This window comes from Pelodiscus sinensis, chromosome 3 (assembly GCF_049634645.1).
Source record: "Pelodiscus sinensis isolate JC-2024 chromosome 3, ASM4963464v1, whole genome shotgun sequence".
Taxonomy (NCBI): domain Eukaryota; kingdom Metazoa; phylum Chordata; order Testudines; family Trionychidae; genus Pelodiscus; species Pelodiscus sinensis.
Window position 1 is genome coordinate 8,835,840 of NC_134713.1, and position 17,827 is coordinate 8,853,666.

The 17,827-nt window shown below is 42.7% G+C and overlaps 1 protein-coding gene across 15 annotated transcripts in view; it reads left to right on the forward strand.

Annotated features, from left to right (window-relative positions):
• Positions 1-17,827, forward strand: part of PKHD1 (PKHD1 ciliary IPT domain containing fibrocystin/polyductin) — a 417,767-nt gene that overhangs the window by 257,416 nt on the left and 142,524 nt on the right. For 14 of the 15 annotated variants that reach the window (XR_012902469.1, XM_075923353.1, XM_075923339.1 and 11 more), the window contains 2 exons: positions 5,917-5,982; positions 7,019-7,147. Coding sequence is in view for 14 of the 15 variants with exons in the window: in XM_075923353.1 (XP_075779468.1) it covers positions 5,917-5,982; positions 7,019-7,147 (195 nt within the window). In the remaining variant the exon portion in view is untranslated. The remainder of the gene's footprint in view (positions 1-5,916; positions 5,983-7,018; positions 7,148-17,827) is intronic. The other variant, XM_075923348.1, reaches the window with a different exon arrangement.

Sequence of the window (17,827 nt, forward strand, 5' to 3'; positions counted from 1 at the left end):
GATGGATAAATAGATGAAGAAGTACCAAGGAGCAATGAGACAGTATTGGTCAGCATAATAGATAGCGGTCTCAAAGGTCACATCGACACAGCAGGTCTAAAGTCAAAATAAGCTATGCAATTGCATCACTTAAGTCGAAATAGCTTATTTCAGCTTTTGGTGCTATCTTCACAGCAGGAAGTCCGAGAAAGAGCACTCTTCCTCCAACTTCGCTTGCTTCTCATACAATGAGGATTACAGGAGTCAGAGTAACAAGTCCTTTAGCTCGATGTTATTTTGACATTATGTCGAAACAACTGCTTGTAGTGTAGACGCGGATTATGTTATTTCGGAACAACGTCAGTTATTCTGTAATAAGGCTGCTGTGTAGACATAGCCAAACTGACTATTAGCACTCTTGCAGGCAGTGTGTCAAAAGAGAGGCTAACGGAGAGATTGGAAAGTGGATAATGAGGTAGCTTAGTAGATAATTAGGGGAGCAACTCCCAAACTTAAGGGGCAGCATGAGAAGAGGTGGGAAGGAGCTTGTTTGAAAATGTATGTAGTGGGAAGTGAAGGTGAAGATTGGCTTTCTGAAGTGAATAAGAGATGATAGGTAGGGTGGGGATAGGCTGTGAAGGGCCTTCAAAGGGAAGACAAATGAGCTTATTGAATGAAACATTTTTATTTGAAAATTTGCCCCAAACCTTTGTAATCCACACATCATCTGTGTGTGTTGTGGTGTCCCATCTAATGGTATTGAGACCACTTACAGCAAGACTGATGAGTCTTGCTCTATAGTCTTAGCTGAGAGCCAGCTGACTTTTAGCTCCTAGCGTAGAGGCTTATGCACTAGCCCCAAAGGTCCCAGGTCTGAGTCCACTTGTTGACATTACACATTACTGAAAAATTTTAGCATGAACTTACCCAATTTCCAATGAACTTAACATATGGGCCACGTCTTGTTGAAATTAATGGGATTACCCACGTGTAAAGTTACACAGAGTCAAGACTTGGCATTGTATTGGTGCTGCAACAAACCAGGTTTGCCGTTTAATTAGCTTAAGAACTGGAATTTTATTATTTTGGTCATTCTTTCTTACAAATACCTAAAGCCTGATCCATTGTAGTCCAGAGGAGGTTTTCATTGATCTCAGCAGGAGAAGAGTAGGCGTCTAAAGAATTGTTCTTTATATTGAAAATCACTGTATAAGCAAAACAAAGATGCTTCATTCATATTCATTGCCCAAGTTTGAAGTGCATTTTGGTTGAAAGATTTGAAGTAGGAACCTGGTTGGCTCAGGAGATTGGAAACACAATAATACCCCTTTAACCTTTAACCCATTTGAATTCAGGTCGGGCAAGTGGTTTCCAAAGGTCCCAGTCCTCTATGAAGGCTTTTCAATGGTGTATGATTTAGCCGCAGATGTCACAAATTCTGTGACTTTACTGGACCTCCATGACTTTGGCTTCAGCTATGAGTGGTGGGGAGCAGAGCTGGGGCACTGTGTGACTCTCCCCCACTGCCTCCTGTGGCTTTGGCTGGTGTTGGAGCCAGAGATGCTGCTATGTATCCCCATTGCATGGTTGAGGCTGAATTTGGGCTGTGTCCCTCCCTCCACCCCACTCCATAGAAGCGGGGCTGTGGCAGTCACTCCCTTCTATAGGGCTCAAGTTGTCATTCCTTTTCCTTCCCATCCCCTCCTTCCCCCAGTGTCTCCCTGGTTATTTTTAGTAAAAGTCACAAACAGGCCCTGTGAATTTTTATTTCTTGCTCTTGGTTCTCTGTGACTTGTACTAAAAATAGCCACGATAAACTCTTAACCTTACTTCTATCAACTGAGTGGAGTATTCTCATTTCAGTTTTAGTGGACAGGTGCCCAAATTATAAGTTCACCAAAAAACACTCTCACTCACAGGGCTAATTATCATTCTCGTTAGCAGCCATAGAGGAGATGCCAAAGAGTGAGTGGATTGTGGTGATCAGAGAAACTGCATGCTCACTCTTAGTGCTAATCTTTTTAATTCTGGATTGTAGCCCATTAGTATGGCACATTGAGGAAGCTCACACTGCCTCAGTGTTTGCTGCAACCATTATTAATCCATTAAGAGAGGAAGACAAATGTTAAGGTTTTATATTGCTGCCAATGAGCATGGAATCCAAAGCCATATAATACTGTTTTGAGCACCCTACAATATGGCACCCACTAGTAACTGACCACATAGTCTATCTCCATCACCCCAGCTTTGGAATATCATGTGTAGTGCTGCAGATGTTTTGTAGTTGAGTGTGATTTCTAAAAGTTTTGATTTTTCCCGTGATTTATGTTGGCCCTATTGATGTTGAATCGCACAGGGTTGCTTGTTATGTGTAAGTCAGACTATTGGAGCTATTTATCCTAGTTTCAGTGCTTTCTCATAACCACAGGCAAAGTTTTCTGTCACTACATAGTTGATGAAAGACCATGTGGCTCCTCCTTCACATCAACTCAGAGACCTAAACCAGGGGAAGGAAGATGCCAGGAAGTTTGAATTCAAGAAGGCCTTTATGTATGATTCACAGCCCAAGCATCCAGGAAGGGCTGTAATCAGACAGAAAATTGATGGTTCTTGATAAAGTTTTTATACAGCTAGGCCCTGGAGCCTTATAACTGCATTTTGAAAAGAGGCAACTTAATCCAATGTTTACTAATGACATCCTTTATCTATGTTGCCTGTATCTCTTCCTGTTCCGTGCCTAAATGATGATAATATTCTCAATATAGAAACAAAATCATCAAAAGAACTAGGTAATTACATCCTTGTCCAATCTCTGGGTTTGAATCTCCACTGCATCAAACTTTGTGTAGGCATTTACACCTGTGTGAAGTGGGTGTAAAATACTTCCTCATCAGCATGGTTGTGTTTTATACCTACGGTGCGTCTAGACTGGCAAGATTTTGGGCAAAAGTGGCTGCTTTTGCGCAAAAACTTGCCAGCTGTCTACAGTGGCCGCTTGAATTTGCGCAAGAACACTGATGATCTAATGTAAGATTGTCAGTGTTCTTGCACAAATACACTGACGCTCCCACTCGGGAAAATGCCAGTGTAGACAGGGAAGAACTGTTTTGCACAAAAGAGCCCCGATGGCAAAAATGGCAATCGGGGCTTTCTTGTGCAAAATCGCATCTAGACTGGCCACAAATGCTTTTGTGCAAAAGCTCTTTTTGTGCAAAGGAACCCGTGCCAATCTAGACGCTCTTTTGCAGAAATACTTTTAACGGAAAATCTTTTCCTTTAAAAGCATTTCCGCAAAATCATGCCAGTCTAGATGCAGCCCTACTGTGCCTGACACTAGCATAAATAATTGCATGAAGTATACGGCTGTAGAGAATCAAGTCCTATAGTTTTTAACCAAGTTGGTAACAAGCTAGCCATATGGTTCGCTCTAAGCGTGGTTACGATTATTACCCGACTTGAGTAGTTGCCATGGCAGCTAACCAGGAGTTGCTTTTGTCATTAGCTAGCCTAGTCTATGGTTGTCTTAATATATTCAGGTGATGTCAGAATGGCTTTTGCAAATATGGCACCAGACTGTAATTAATGATTGGGAAACAAGGTGTCGCTGAAAAGCAGGGTTGTGGCATCTGATTATGAATTAATCAGACATGGGAAAACCCACATGGAATCCTTTCTGTTTAATTATGGAAGCCTCATTCGGCATAGGTGCATATGCTGCTAAGTCAATGTAGTGTTTTACACTGACACCAAATAGTAATTATCAGAAAGAATCGTGTATTTTGATTGTTCACACTAATTTATTGACACTTAAAATTAATGAACCTTGGGCATTTTAGATTAGTTTGGTTGCACTGGGAGATGGAAAGGGAACTAAGGAGGACTAGCTCTTCCAATTAATAAGGACAAAGACTTGCTTAAAGATAATTTAAGTAAAGTACAAAATGATACGCACTCCCATTGGCAGGTTAAGGTGCATGTTGTGGAGAAGGTAAGAGTGTACTTCAATAAGTGGCTAGTAAGAATTCTTCTTTGTAACATTGTCTCCATAATGCAGGCTTAGGCAAAATGCTAAGCCTGCAGATGCAGCGGGGAGCCCCAGGCAGCTCCCATGCTTGCCCCACAGCCCCACACAGCACTCAGAAATGCAGCTGTGGGGCCATTACACTTTAAAAACTGTGAGCCCGGAGAGGATGGGGAAGGCTTCACGTGTAACTCCCGCCCACAGCACAATCCCATTGGCCAACTTCTGGCCAGAAACTAGCCAATGGGAGCTGCCTGTTTGAATAATAGGCAGCACATGAAGCACAATGCCCCATCCCCTCTGGCTCAGTTATTCACACAAGCAAATGACGATGTAGCCTTTGTAAGCATGGGGCAGGCTGGATAGCTGAGAAATTTGTTAAGCTCTGCAAGCATTTAGCTCTGCAGGCTGGTTGTGCTGCTGGCTAGTAAGTCTCCAGGACAGAGCCTGCTTCTGGCACCCAAGTTCCTCCATTCCCCAGTCCTCTGCCCCACTCAATTTACCCAACCCTCTGCCCCCCTTCTGCACACAGACCTCCTCCCAGATCTGGCACCCCAATCCACTGCCCCAGGTCACAATTCTCTCCTCCTCTAGATCACAAACTACTGCACCCCAGTCCCTGCCCTTGGTCACAACCCCCTTCTGCTCTAGGTTACATTCCAAAACCCTGCACCCCAGTCTCCTGCCCTAGGTTACAACTGCCTCCTTCTTGATGCAATGCAGAGAAGGCTCTTTTTTAAAAACACTGAGAAGAACAGCATAAGAATAATTTCTGGTAGAGTACTTCCTACCCAGCCATTGAAAGAAGCTGAAATCACTTAAGTAGTGGAGCCTCAAGAAAGAACCTGAGAGGATTTAGGAAGGACTTTGGAGGCAGGTCTCTAGGACTACACTATCAATTGACACTAAACCTCAAGTGGTATTTAGCAGAGAGAGAAGTGATGTGGTTAAAGGGCCATTTGCCTAATGGATGTTCACATGGATAAGTAGGAAACCAAGTTAGCAGACTATCATCAAAGTTACCGTAAAAGAGTGTTTTACTTGTCATGTGTTTCCCCAAGGTGATGCTGTGTTCCCTTTCCCCCAATAAAGTGCTGCTTTCCTCAGTGCTAGTAAGTAGGAAGTACTGCCTATTAAGGGCACCCAAAAAAGGCATTTAGTGAGCCCAGAAACATTGGCTAGGAGCTCAACCTACTGGGTATTAATTTTAACAGATGAACTCAGCCTTTGTTGTAGCTGACAAAACCTGGTGGAGAGGGTTACAATTCTGATAATTTAGTCTGACCTCCTGCATACCACAGATCAAAGAATTCCTGGCTGGGATCGAATAAATCATGGTTGAACTATTGCATTTCTTTTAGAAGGGAATCCAGTCTGGCCTTCGATTCCAGAAATATACAATGGACGAAAGTTGCAGTTCCTTTCATGATAGTATCTACGGTTTTTGTTAGTCTCTAAGGTGCTGCAGGACCATTTGTTGTTTAAGTTTTTTTCAGTTACAGACTAACTCGGCTATCCCTCTGAGATTTTCTGATCTCCCTTGTCCCACTGTAAATCCAAAGTAACTCACCACTGTAAAGCCATTGAAGTCAATAGAGCCACTGTTTTACCACAGGGTAAATGAGGCTGGCATGCCAACTGTAGCTTTTCTTTACTGTATATCTGCTCTTAGCTTTTTTTGGTACGGTGCCAAGAGTCCTTTAGTGCCTACAAACAAAAACGTATTCATTTCTTTGTAAAAATAGTGGAAGAAAAATGGTTCAAAAAAGATCAAGTCTAAGTACTTGGGAAACATTTTGTTACAATGCTTTCTGATCATTTACTTGTCTATCAGAGATCACTTTCTAACTACATTTGTTATATCTGTTCAGTTGCTAATTGGGTTTGCCTATAACACACGTATCCTCTCTGTTCAGTTACAGGTGAAGACCTAATCCAAGTAACACTTAAAGAGGAAGATAAAGTTCCTCTACCTGTACCAGGTGTGTGATGGCTTCAGGCTGACTATTTTGGTCTAACAGCTATAGCGATTCCTTTCACCAGGTTTCCAAGAATATGTCACTATATATCACCTCTATGTTTTGTACATCTGTCAGCCCAAAAGGGGCTTTTGGCATTCATTTCAGCAGTTTATTGAGCCACATCTACCATTGCATATGATGAATGTGTGATTCCACATTATAAAAGCCTATAAACTTTTGTTAAGAAATACCATATCAGATCATAAAGGTCATGGAGAATGCTAAGTCTACAATATATTTTAGTGCTACACGGTGATCTTAGGATAATAGCATGGCATTATTACGCAGTTATACATCGAGCCAGACAGTGTAATAGAGCAAAGGATAGGGCTGGAAACAAGAAAGTCCTCCTGAGTTCTAATATTGGATTTATCACAAATTTGCTCTGTAGTCCGCCTTTATTGCCATTGTTGTTTAATTGTGATGCATTAGTGCTGACAACAGGGGTGGGGAAGATTTTTTCTATTAGGGGCCACTGACCCACATTAAAAAATCAACTATGGACCACACACAGCCCCAAGGGGGGAGGGTAGAGGCTCAGGGGGGCTCAGAAATGAGGGGTTCAGTATGCAGGACGAGGCTCAGGCTGGGGTTGGGAGATAGAGTGCAGTGGGATGCAAGCTCTGGAGTAGCGATGAGAGGTCTGGGGGAACAGGGCGGGTCTGCAGACTTGGTTCAAGGGTTTTGAAGGGTGGGTGTGGTCTCAAGACTGAGGTAGGAGTTGGGATATGAGGTCTGCACCAACGCAGGATAGCTGCCTGAGTATAACCTCCCCTAGATATGGGGTACATACTCAGGTGATTAGTTCATGCAGCTACTCATGTTCCCCTGGGCTTTTCTGCTATCGTTAGCAAGCTAGCTCAATGAAAACTCACTCTTCTGCTGCCACCATAGCTCCCGATCAAATAGAATTTTCATACCACTATCCAAGAAACATCAGGGATCCCAGCAAATGACAATTCCAAATGCATCTTCCTGTGTACGTCCTGTTTTCTAGCTCCAGTTTCTCCTCCAGACATCATGTTGAAATGGTCATTCCCTGAATCATGGAGTGGCGTGAGACAAGGCTGGGGTGGATACAACCACAGCATTCCAGCCCCAGGGGAGGATGTCATCATCTTACCTAGTAAGTAAGGGAAACACAAGTTCCTCCCAGTTACACCAACAGTATGTTTACGTTGGAAACATTGGTCCAGTTTTAATGTGGGCTGATTAACACAGCTGTAATCCAGTGTCCACCAGATATGCCCATTTGACCATGGACTGTGGCATAAATGTGTGCATGGACTGTGGCATAAATGTGAGAACAAACATTGCTTAAAGAGCCCAGATCTCTCTCTCACACACACACACATATACCCTCATCTACTGCACACATATACACGCACTCAGATATACCATATCTCAGCTAATGCAGAACGTGTCTTTCCACTTCCCCAGCAGCGTTTCACACAGGGAGCATATTTCAGCTGTTCTCCCAGGATTGCACTGGCTTCCATTTTGCTTTCTATCCAGCTGTTTGTTTTGATCTCTAAATCCATTTATGGGTTAGGTTTCTAAGTACCAGTCTATGTACATCCTTGTCTTTGGATCGTACCCAAGTAATGGAGAGTGGTTGAAGTACTTATCCTATATGGTCATGTTTAGAAGGCCGTTCTCCTGGGTCTCAGGAAGACTGGTTCAAGTCCTGTTTCTGCTACAGATTTTGTGTGAATGAGTGTGTCCCAGTTTCACTTCTAAATATTGGAGGTAATGGACCTTCTTTGCTTATCTTCTCATTTTGGATTGTAAGTCTTTTGTGACAGGGACACTGTGTTATATGTATGAATTTGCAGTGATTGGTACAATGGGGCCCTGAATGCGGCGGGGGCCTCAAAACACTACAGCAACACAAATAATATATAATCCTAATTATAATACTCAAGCAGGCAGTCCTTAGACTTATATATCTTGGTGCCAAATGCAGGAACTCTCAGTGAAGTGTCCCCAACTCTGCACTTCCCCTCTGAATCCACCTACTCCCAACTTGGTCTGACAACATGGATGAGTTTGGTCATCCTTCTAAAAGGCCCATCTTAGAGCTCCTCTGAGGATCTGGCTTTTGTCACTTGTTTTTGTGCAAGGACTGAACGTTTTTTCTGTTTCCATATTTTAGCTGTTGGGCAAGCTGAGATTATTACTTTTGTTTTATTTTATTGTGCCCCTGGAAGGTTTCATTGTCCCCACATATAAATGAGAAATAATTAAAGAACACATTATGGATGTAGTAAAAAATCAGCTTGAGTTGAAGGGACCATTAATAATGTGAGTTGTACATGGGAGGGTGGAAAGACACAGCTGCTCTCGGCACCCCCTGGCCAGTCTTCTCTCACAGACAATTAGGAGTCCGTTCTGGCAAACGTATAAGCATCTACATAAATTTGATTCTGTGTGGATCTCCATTGACTACAATGAGTACACATGCTTAGGTGTTTGCAAAGTCAGGGCCCACATGAGTCAGACAGTGATCAAGTCACTGCGTTCACAAGCAGGACTGGAAAACATTCTGTTTATCTAAAATATTGATATGTCTCCATTACTTCAGAATCTTTAATGTCTGTATCTTCACAATACCCCTGTGAAATAGTTTTACTTTGACCTTCCCTTGTTGTATAGACCAGGCCTAAGAGATTTATTTAGGCACAAGCTTTCATGGGTAAAAACTACTTCATTAGATGCATGGAGTGGAAATATATGGTCAAATAAATCCACTCCATGCATCTGACAAACTGGCTTTTTACTCACGAAAGCTTGTGCTCAAATAAATCTGTTAGGGTACGTCTAGACTACAGGCTTTTGTCAACAGAAGTTTAATTGACATATTCGTCGAAAAAGCTTCTGTTGACACAGAGCATCTAGACTACATCCAGTTCTGTCGACAAAGCAAGTCGCTTTGCCGACATGACAGTGTAGACGCGAAGGACAGTGTAGATGCAATAATGCCTTCTGTCGACAGAACTCTGTCAACAAAAGGCGTTATTCCTCGTAGAATGAGGTTTACAGCCGCTGAAAAAACTGCTGAGTTCTGTCGACGTTATGTTGACAGAACTCAGCGGCAGTGCAGGTATAGTTTTTTCGACAAAAGTGGACTTTTGTCGACAAAACCCTGTAGTCTAGACACACCCTTTTACTTTAAGGTGCCACAGGACTCCTTATTTTTCCCATAAAATAGGAAAGTACTGTTAGGGTTACAGATGAAAAATTAAGGAACAGAGAGGCTAAGGGCATGTTTACACTAGGAAATGATTTTGAAAACGATTAACATCAATTTAATAACTCCTGAAATAACAAAATCGAAATATTATGTCCATTCTATGGGGAAACCTGAAAATGAGTCCAAGACAGGCTGCATTAATGTGGATGTGTTACCTGGACTTAGAGCCCCAGGTAGCACTGAGGAGTAATTAGTTCGAATTACTCTGGGAAGTAGTTATTTTGGAATAGCAGCACCTGAGCATCCGCACTACTGCTATTTCCAAATAACTATTTCGGAATTAGCGTTATTCCCTGAGAAAACCAAGAATACAGATTTTGAAATAATAAGCTTGGTAGTGTGGGGACACTGCTTATTAGTTTGACCTATGGGGGTTATGTCAAAATAAAGCTCTAGAGTAGACCAGGGCTATCTTGTTCAAGGGAGTCTGGGGGCACAGAGGAAATTCTGGGTAGCATAGTGCTAGGCCAGTACACAAACCAATGGCTCATCTACCTCTCTCAATAGATTGGGTTGATGAATTTCACTGAAATTTCAAATACTGATCAAAAAATTGACAAAGTTTTCACATCTCTTCGGGTATGTCTACACTGCATCCCTAGTTCGAACTAGGGATGCAAATGGAGACAATCGAAGTAGTTAATGAAGTGGGGATTTAAATATCCCGCGCTCCATTAACATGATCTCGCCGGCGCGCTAGTTCGAATCACAGCTGATTCGAACCAGGAAGTGCGTGCTGGGACGCGTTAGTTCGGACTAAAGCCCTTAGTCCGAACTAATGTTACTCCTCAAAAAATGAGGAATTACATTAGTTCGGACTAAGGGCTTTAGTCCGAACTAACGCGTCCCGGCGCTCACTTCCTGGTTCGAATCAGCTGTGATTCGAACTAGCGCGCCGGCGAGATCATGTTAATGGAGCGCGGGATATTTCAATCCCCGCTTCATTAACTACTTCGATTGTCTCCATTTGCATCCCTAGTTCGAACTAGGGATGCAGTGTAGAAATACCCCTACTCCCTTACCCTTTCCAGTTGCAGTTTTTCAACCAACTGTAGGGCTGCCTGAAAATGTTCGAATGATGATGAAAATACAAGGATTTTTTTTCAATAATTGTAATGTCCCTCCCCCATTTTTTTCCAAAAACCTCTAGCTGCAACACACGAAATTGGAAAAATTATAAATGAGGACCAAATTTGAAAAATTCTGACTTATTCATCTACAATTCACAAACAGAAAATATACTGTTTTTTTCTATTCTATGCTATCTACGTTCTTGTATCATTGTCATCACCATAGTGCATTGAGCAGCATGATTTACTACTTTTCATATGTAATTTATTCCTTCTCTCACACCCTCCTCAGAGGGAGAATTATGTGTTCCATGGAACGTTTTCTTTTGACAGGTTTTATCTCCCCCATTTTTCTGTGTTTACATTAGAGAGGGGTGGGGAAACCTTTTTTTTGGGTTGCGGTCTGCTTTCACACAGAAAAATCAGTCAGGGCAGTACAAAAGTCAGAAGCAAAAAAGTGAGGGGTGGGGCCAAAAATGAGGGGTTCAATGTGTGGAAGGGGACTGCTGAGAAGTGGGCTTAGGGTGTCAGAGAAGGTGCAGGAGTGGGTTGGGGGTTGGTTGATCTGGGAAGGTGGTAGGGTGCAGGAGCAGAAGGAGGTGCAGGTTCCCGGCAGGAGTAGGGCTGCAGGGCTGCAGCACCAGCTCCCCAGTGCTGGGGGGGAACCCTGAGCCTGGGAGGCAGAGCCAGGAGCCAGATCTGGCCCCCAGGCCATAGATTCTCCACCCCGTGTTACAGAAAGCAAGCTGAAGAAATAAACCTTGTTGTTGAAGCAGAAGATGGTGAGGTTTATGGTAGTTCTTGGTTCCTGGAGGATCTTACTATATTAGATTGCACTACAATCAATAACTAATTAATCCTCAGAACATCTCTGTTATGCAGTTTATAAGAAAGCTGTCTTATACCCATTCTTCCCATGGAGAAAGTGAGGCACAGAGGAAAATAGGTGACACATGGAAGACCAAGGAGCAACTCTAGAGAAGCATTAGAATCCAAGAATCCTTAGTCCAGAGTCCTGATGTTGATCTCACTAGATCTTGTTGCTTCACAATGGCACAAAAATCCCATGTCCACCTTTGAAAAATAACCTTATTGAATGCAGCAATCAAAGCAAAATATTTAATAAGGAAAAAGAAACAAACAAGTGGTATATTTTAATGTTAGACCAAGCACAATTTAGTGCAGTGTGTTAGTTTATGGGGGGCTGTACCTTCTGTTTGCCTGCATTCCTGTTTGCGTATTAAATAACTGTCATGTAGCTGTAAATAGATATAATTCCTTCTTGGCTCTCAGCCTAGTGCACATTACAGATGCTTGGTTAGCATCCAGAACCTAGTCCACCCCACTTTCCATGCTTTTCCTTTAATATAAGGCAAAATACGAATAAACTCTCTAGATAGATCGTCGTCTCCAAGATGGTTGTTTTATCACTTGCCTCACCTTTACCTTCTCTTGACTTGGAAACACCTCATCTTCACTCATCCTGGGTAGGTGTTGAAACTCATGTTTCCTCTAATGTTTTCCATCCATGTGCTGATTATTTTCCATCCATGTGTGGAATAAATTTTATGTGCACCGAGGCATGTGCACCACCAGTAGTAACAAAACACCTGCTTGTGGACACCCTGCTAATCAGCTGAGCAGCATTTGAATCTCTCCTGAGTGGCCACCCAAGCACACAGCTTACAGGAAACACTGATCATTCCAACTGCAATGCCCCTCCAGGGTCCTAAAAATCAGTCACAGGTACTGCTAGTCAAGGTGTTTTTCTTTGGATTTAGTCTGAAATGACATAAATGAGCTCCAGGGTAGAAGAAAGACAACCTGGTTAGGATGCTAACTTAAGGCTTGGCAGTGTGGGTTCAACTCCCTGTTTTACTGCTGACATTCTACATAGAATCATAGAATCATAGAATCATAGGACTGGAAGGGACCTCGAGAGGTCATCGAGTCCAGCCCCCTGCCCTCAAGGCAGGATCAAGCTCCGTCTACACCATCCCTGACAGATGTCTATCTAACCTGTTCTTAAATATCTCCAGAGAGGGAGATTCCACCACCTCCCTTGGCAATTTATTCCAATATTTGACCACCCTGACAGTTAGGAATTTTTTCCTAATGTCCAATCTAAACCTCCCCTGCTGCACTTTAAGCCCATTACTCCTTGTCCTGTCCTCAGAAACCAAGAGGAACAAATTTTCTCCTTCCTCCTTGTGACACCCTTTTAGATATTTGAAAGCCGCTATCATGTCCCCCCTTAATCTTCTTTTTTCCAAACTAAACAAGCCCAGTTCATGAAGCCTGGCTTCATAGGTCATGTTCTCTAAACCTTTAATCATTCTTGTCGCTCTTCTCTGTACCCTTTCCAATTTCTCCACATCTTTCTTGAAATGTGGCGCCCAGAACTGGACACAGTACTCCAGCTGAGGCCTAACTAGTGCAGAGTAGAGCGGCAGAATGACTTCACGAGTTTTGCTTACAACACACCTGTTAATACAACCTAGAATCATATTTGCTTTTTTTGCAACAGCATCACACTGTTGACTCATATTCAACTTGTGGTCCACTATGACCCCTAGATCCCTTTCTGCCATGCTCCTTCCTAGACAGTCGCTTCCCATCTTGTATGTATGGAACTGATTGTTCCTTCCTAAGTGGAGCACTTTGCATTTCTCTCTATTAAACCTCATCCTGTTTACCTCCGACCATTTCTCTAACTTGCTAAGGTCATTCTGAATTATGTCCCTATCCTCCAAAGAAGTCGCAACCCCCCCCAGTTTGGTATCATCTGCAAACTTAATAAGCGTACTCTCTATCCCAATATCTACATCATTGATGAAGATATTGAACAGTATGGGTCCCAAAACAGACCCTTGAGGAACTCCACTTGTTATCCCTTTCCAGCAGGATTTAGAACCGTTAACAACCACTCTCTGACTACGGTTATCCAGCCAATTATGCACCCACCTTATCGTGGCCCTATCTAAGTTACATTTGCCTAGTTTATCAATAAGAATATCATGCGAGACCGTATCAAATGCCTTACTAAAGTCTAGGTATATGACATCCACCGCTTCTCCCTTATCCACAAGGCTCGTTATCTTATCAAAGAAAGCTATCAGATTAGTTTGGCATGACTTGTTCTTCACAAACCCATGCTGGCTATTCCCTATCACTTTATTACCTTCCAAGTGTTTGCATATGATTTCCTTAATTACCTGCTCCATTATCTTCCCTGGGACAGACGTTAAACTGACCGGTCTATAGTTTCCTGGGTTGTTCTTATTCCCCTTTTTATAGATGGGCACAATATTTGCCCTTTTCCAGTCTTCTGGAATCTCCCCTGTCTGCCATGATTTTTCAAAGATCATAGCTAAAGGCTCAGATACCTCCTCTATCAGCTCCTTGAGTATCCTGGGATGCATTTCATCAGGACCTGGTGACTTGCTGACATCTAACTTTCCTAAGTGATTTTTAACTTGTTCTTTGTGTATCCTATCTTCTAAACTTACCCTCTCTCTGCTTGTATTCACTATGTTAGGCGCACCTCCAGACTTCTCGGTGAAGACCGAAACAAAGAAGTCATTGAGCATCTCCGCCATTTCCAAGTTTCCTGTTACTGCTTCTCCCTCCTCACTAAGCAGTGGGCCTACCCTGTCCTTGGTCTTCCTCTTGCTTTTAATGTATTTATAAAAGGTCTTCTTGTTTCCCTTTATGCCTGTAGCTAATTTGATCTCATTTTGTGCCTTTGCCTTTCTAATCTTGCCCCTGCATTCCCGTGTTGCTTGCCTATATTCATCCTTTGTTATTTGTCCTAATTTCCATTTTTTATGAGACTCCTTTTTTATTTTGAGATCATGCAAGATCTCCTTGTTAAGCCAAGCTGGTCTTTTGCCATATTTTCTATCTTTCCTACACAGCGGAATTGTTTGCTTTTGGGCCCTTAACAACGTCCCTTTGAAATACTTCCAACTCTCCTCAGTTGTTTTTCCCTTCAGTCTTGCTTCCCATGGGACCTTACCTACAAGTTCTCTGAGCTTATCAAAATCTGCCTTCCTGAAATCCATTACCTCAATTGTGCTGGTCTCCCTTCTACCTTTCCTTAAGATCATGAACTCTATTATTTCGTGATCACTGTCCCCTATACTGTCTTCCACTTTCAAGTTCTCAACTAGTTCCTCCCTATTTGTTAAAACCAAATCCAGAACAGCTTCTCCTCTGGTAGCTTTTTCAACCTTCTGAAACAGAAAGTTGTCTCCAATGCAGTCCAGAAACTTATTGGATAGCCTGTGCCTCGCTGTGTTAGTTTCCCAACATATGTCTGGATAGTTGAAGTCCCCCATCACCACCAAATCTTGGGCTTTGGATAGTTTTGTTAATTGTTTAAAAAAGGCCTCATCCACCTCTTCCACCTGGCTAGGTGGCCTGTAGTAGACTCCTAGCATGATATCACCCTCGTTTTTTACCCCTTTTAGCTTAACCCAGAGACTCTCTACACAGCTATCTCCTACATTCATCTCCACTTCAGTCCAAGTGTGTACATTTTTAATAAACAAGGCAACCCCTCCTCCCTTTTTTCCCTGTCTGTCCTTCCTGAGCAAGCCGTACCCTTCCATACCAACATTCCAATCATGCGTCCCATCCCACCAGGTTTCTGTAATACCAATGATATCATAGTTGTATTTATTGGTTAGCAATTCCAGTTCTTCCTGCTTATTACCCATACTTCTCGCATTTGTATATAGGCATCTAAGATACTGATTTGATCTTGCCTCCCTGTTGTGCCCTGACCCTCCTTTCTCCTTGCCATTATAGGCCGTAGTCCCCCCTATTTCCAACCCATCTCCCAGTCCCGCACATTCAGCACTTACCTGTGGGCTTTGCTCACCTGCCCCCGACAAACCTAGTTTAAACCTACATGGCCATGGGCAAGTTCTTTAGTTGCCTTCTGCTTCTTGTTCCCTAACTGTAAAAGGCAGATATTAATGCATCCTTTTTTCACAGGGATGTTGTGAGACTAAATCCGTTAGGGAGTGTCTACACTACACCATAGCTCGAAATAAGATACACAGGTTGCACTATGCAAATTGCCTATTTTATTTTGATCTTAATTCAAAATAGCTTATTTTGTAATTTGGTGCTATCTACACAGCACCAAATTTCAGAATAACCCGCTATTCTGAAATGTCTCTTACTCCTCATGGAATGAGTTTACAGGGACATTCGAATAGCAAGCATGAAATGACGGGCTTGCTGTTAAGGCGTGGGTAAGCTATTTTGGGATACTCTGGTATCCCAAAATAGCATTGCAGTGTAGATGTAGCCTTAAAAATTATGAGTTTCTCACATGTTGTGGTAATGGGGGCCAGGTAGACAGATTAGCTTGAGTTGTATTTCACTCTGCAGTTCTTTGGTTTAGTGCCTGATATTTTAACCAAGAGAGCAGCTATCACATAAGGACTAATCACATGAATAAGGATTGCAAATCAGAATCATTGTCTTTATGGGAGCAAAATGCAGGACAATGTAGCACTTTAAAGACTAACAAGATGGCAAAGTGTCTGAGATGTTTGTCCAATGTACATAGCAGACGGACACTTTCGGCACATGATAGCATAGATTATATTTCTGGATGCGCAGGAATATGTGTCCTTGATCTTATAACTCACTTGGTTAGGTCCAATAATGGTATCAGCAGAATGAATATGTGGACAAAGCTGGCAACGGGGTTTGTTGCAAGGGAAGATACCAGGGTTGGTATTAGTGTGGTATGTCCTGTGGTTGTTGGTAAGAATCATCTTGAGGTTAGGTGGTTGTCTATAGGAGACTATGGGTCTGCTATGTACATTGGACAAACATCTCAGACACTTCGCCAAAGGATTAATGCCCACAAAACAGATATCAGACAAGATCACAAAGAAAAAACAGTTTCTTGCCATTTTAACCAGAAAGGACACTCTCTCAATGACTTAACCACCTGCATTCTGCTACAAAGACCTTTTACATCTGCACTTGAAAAGGAATCCTCTGAACTGTCATTCATGTTAAAATTCGACACTCTCCAAAAAGGAATGAACAAACACTTGAACTATCTTACCTATTATCAAGATAGCTTCCCCAATTATCACCTCTAATACCATTAACTCACAAACATCCCACTCTCCCCACCTCTAATATCATCAATTCACAGACACTTACCTTCCTTCCTCCCCCCCCCCCCCCCGCATCCCCTCCTGTTCTGAAATGTGATTTGTCCTTTTCATATGTGTTCATTCTTTTTAATTGTATCCTTTGGTATATATGGTTGTGACTATTTTCTTCCACTATTTGATCTGAGGAAGTGGGTCTGGCCCACGAAAGCTCATCATCTAATAAACCATCTTGTTAGTCTTTAAAGTGCTACATTGTCCTGCATTTTGCTTCAGCTACCCCAGACTAACACGGCTACATTTCTATCACATGTATTTATGGGGACTCTCACATTTAAAACATGACTTGATTCATAAAGTTCTGTCAACAAACAGTAGCTGTTGTTGTACCTCGGTACCCTCGGTGGTCTGGACTGTCAGTGTCAGCGTCGTCTGGTCAGGGTCATCCTGGTGCGCTCCTGACAGGACCTCTACTCTGTCGGTGATGATAAACTTTTGGCTGTGTGCGTAACAATCAGTACTCCCTTTATCTAAAGTGTTAGACCCCGGGCACTTGGGTCAACACAGGAGATCTCTGAGAGACCCCAGAAACGACAGATGCAGGCAAGACTTAAAATCAATTGAGCAGGTTTATTGTCAAATGCGAAGCTCTACCAGTTGGTAACAGAGATCAGTACAATGTTACACCACTGGGCACTATGGCCCGCGTTGACAAGGTACCAACACCAGGCAGGCCTATTGATTGCCATATAACAGATATTAACAGCAGTCAGTCAAAGTTAAGCTACTGTGCATTCTGTAAGTTTAGGCAATGACACCTGCCATTCAGATGCCTAGTGTGCGCCCCCAAGGCTGGCTGGAGAGCACCTTTTGCGGTGTCCTTTTATAGACAGGTACAAACAACTTACATCATTTCTTTACATACGGGTTACCACTCTCTGTTGCCTAGATACCACCCCTCACCTTACAGAAGGGGGGCTTACTTACTATCTTTCATGCTGTCAATTCCGACCTGATCCTGAACCTAGGTCGGTACATGCATTAGTTTTTAGGGAGTTTTTGTACCAGGACATTCCTTAAGATGTGCCGTTACTCCCTTTTGGCTTACAGTCTGTTTTCGGTGCCCCCCTGTGTCCTAACTTACACAATTATACAGTTACCAGTATCTGAGTTACTGAGCCAAAGTCTTGCTCACTAGACTGCAGGCCTGTTGCTGTTTTCATGTTACAGGCCTTAGGCCTGCTGACTCCATGTTACTGACCCTCAACTTACTACAGCTGTCTTCATTCTAAGCCAGTTGATGGACTGCATTAGCTCCTCAAGCATTCAGATTTTCA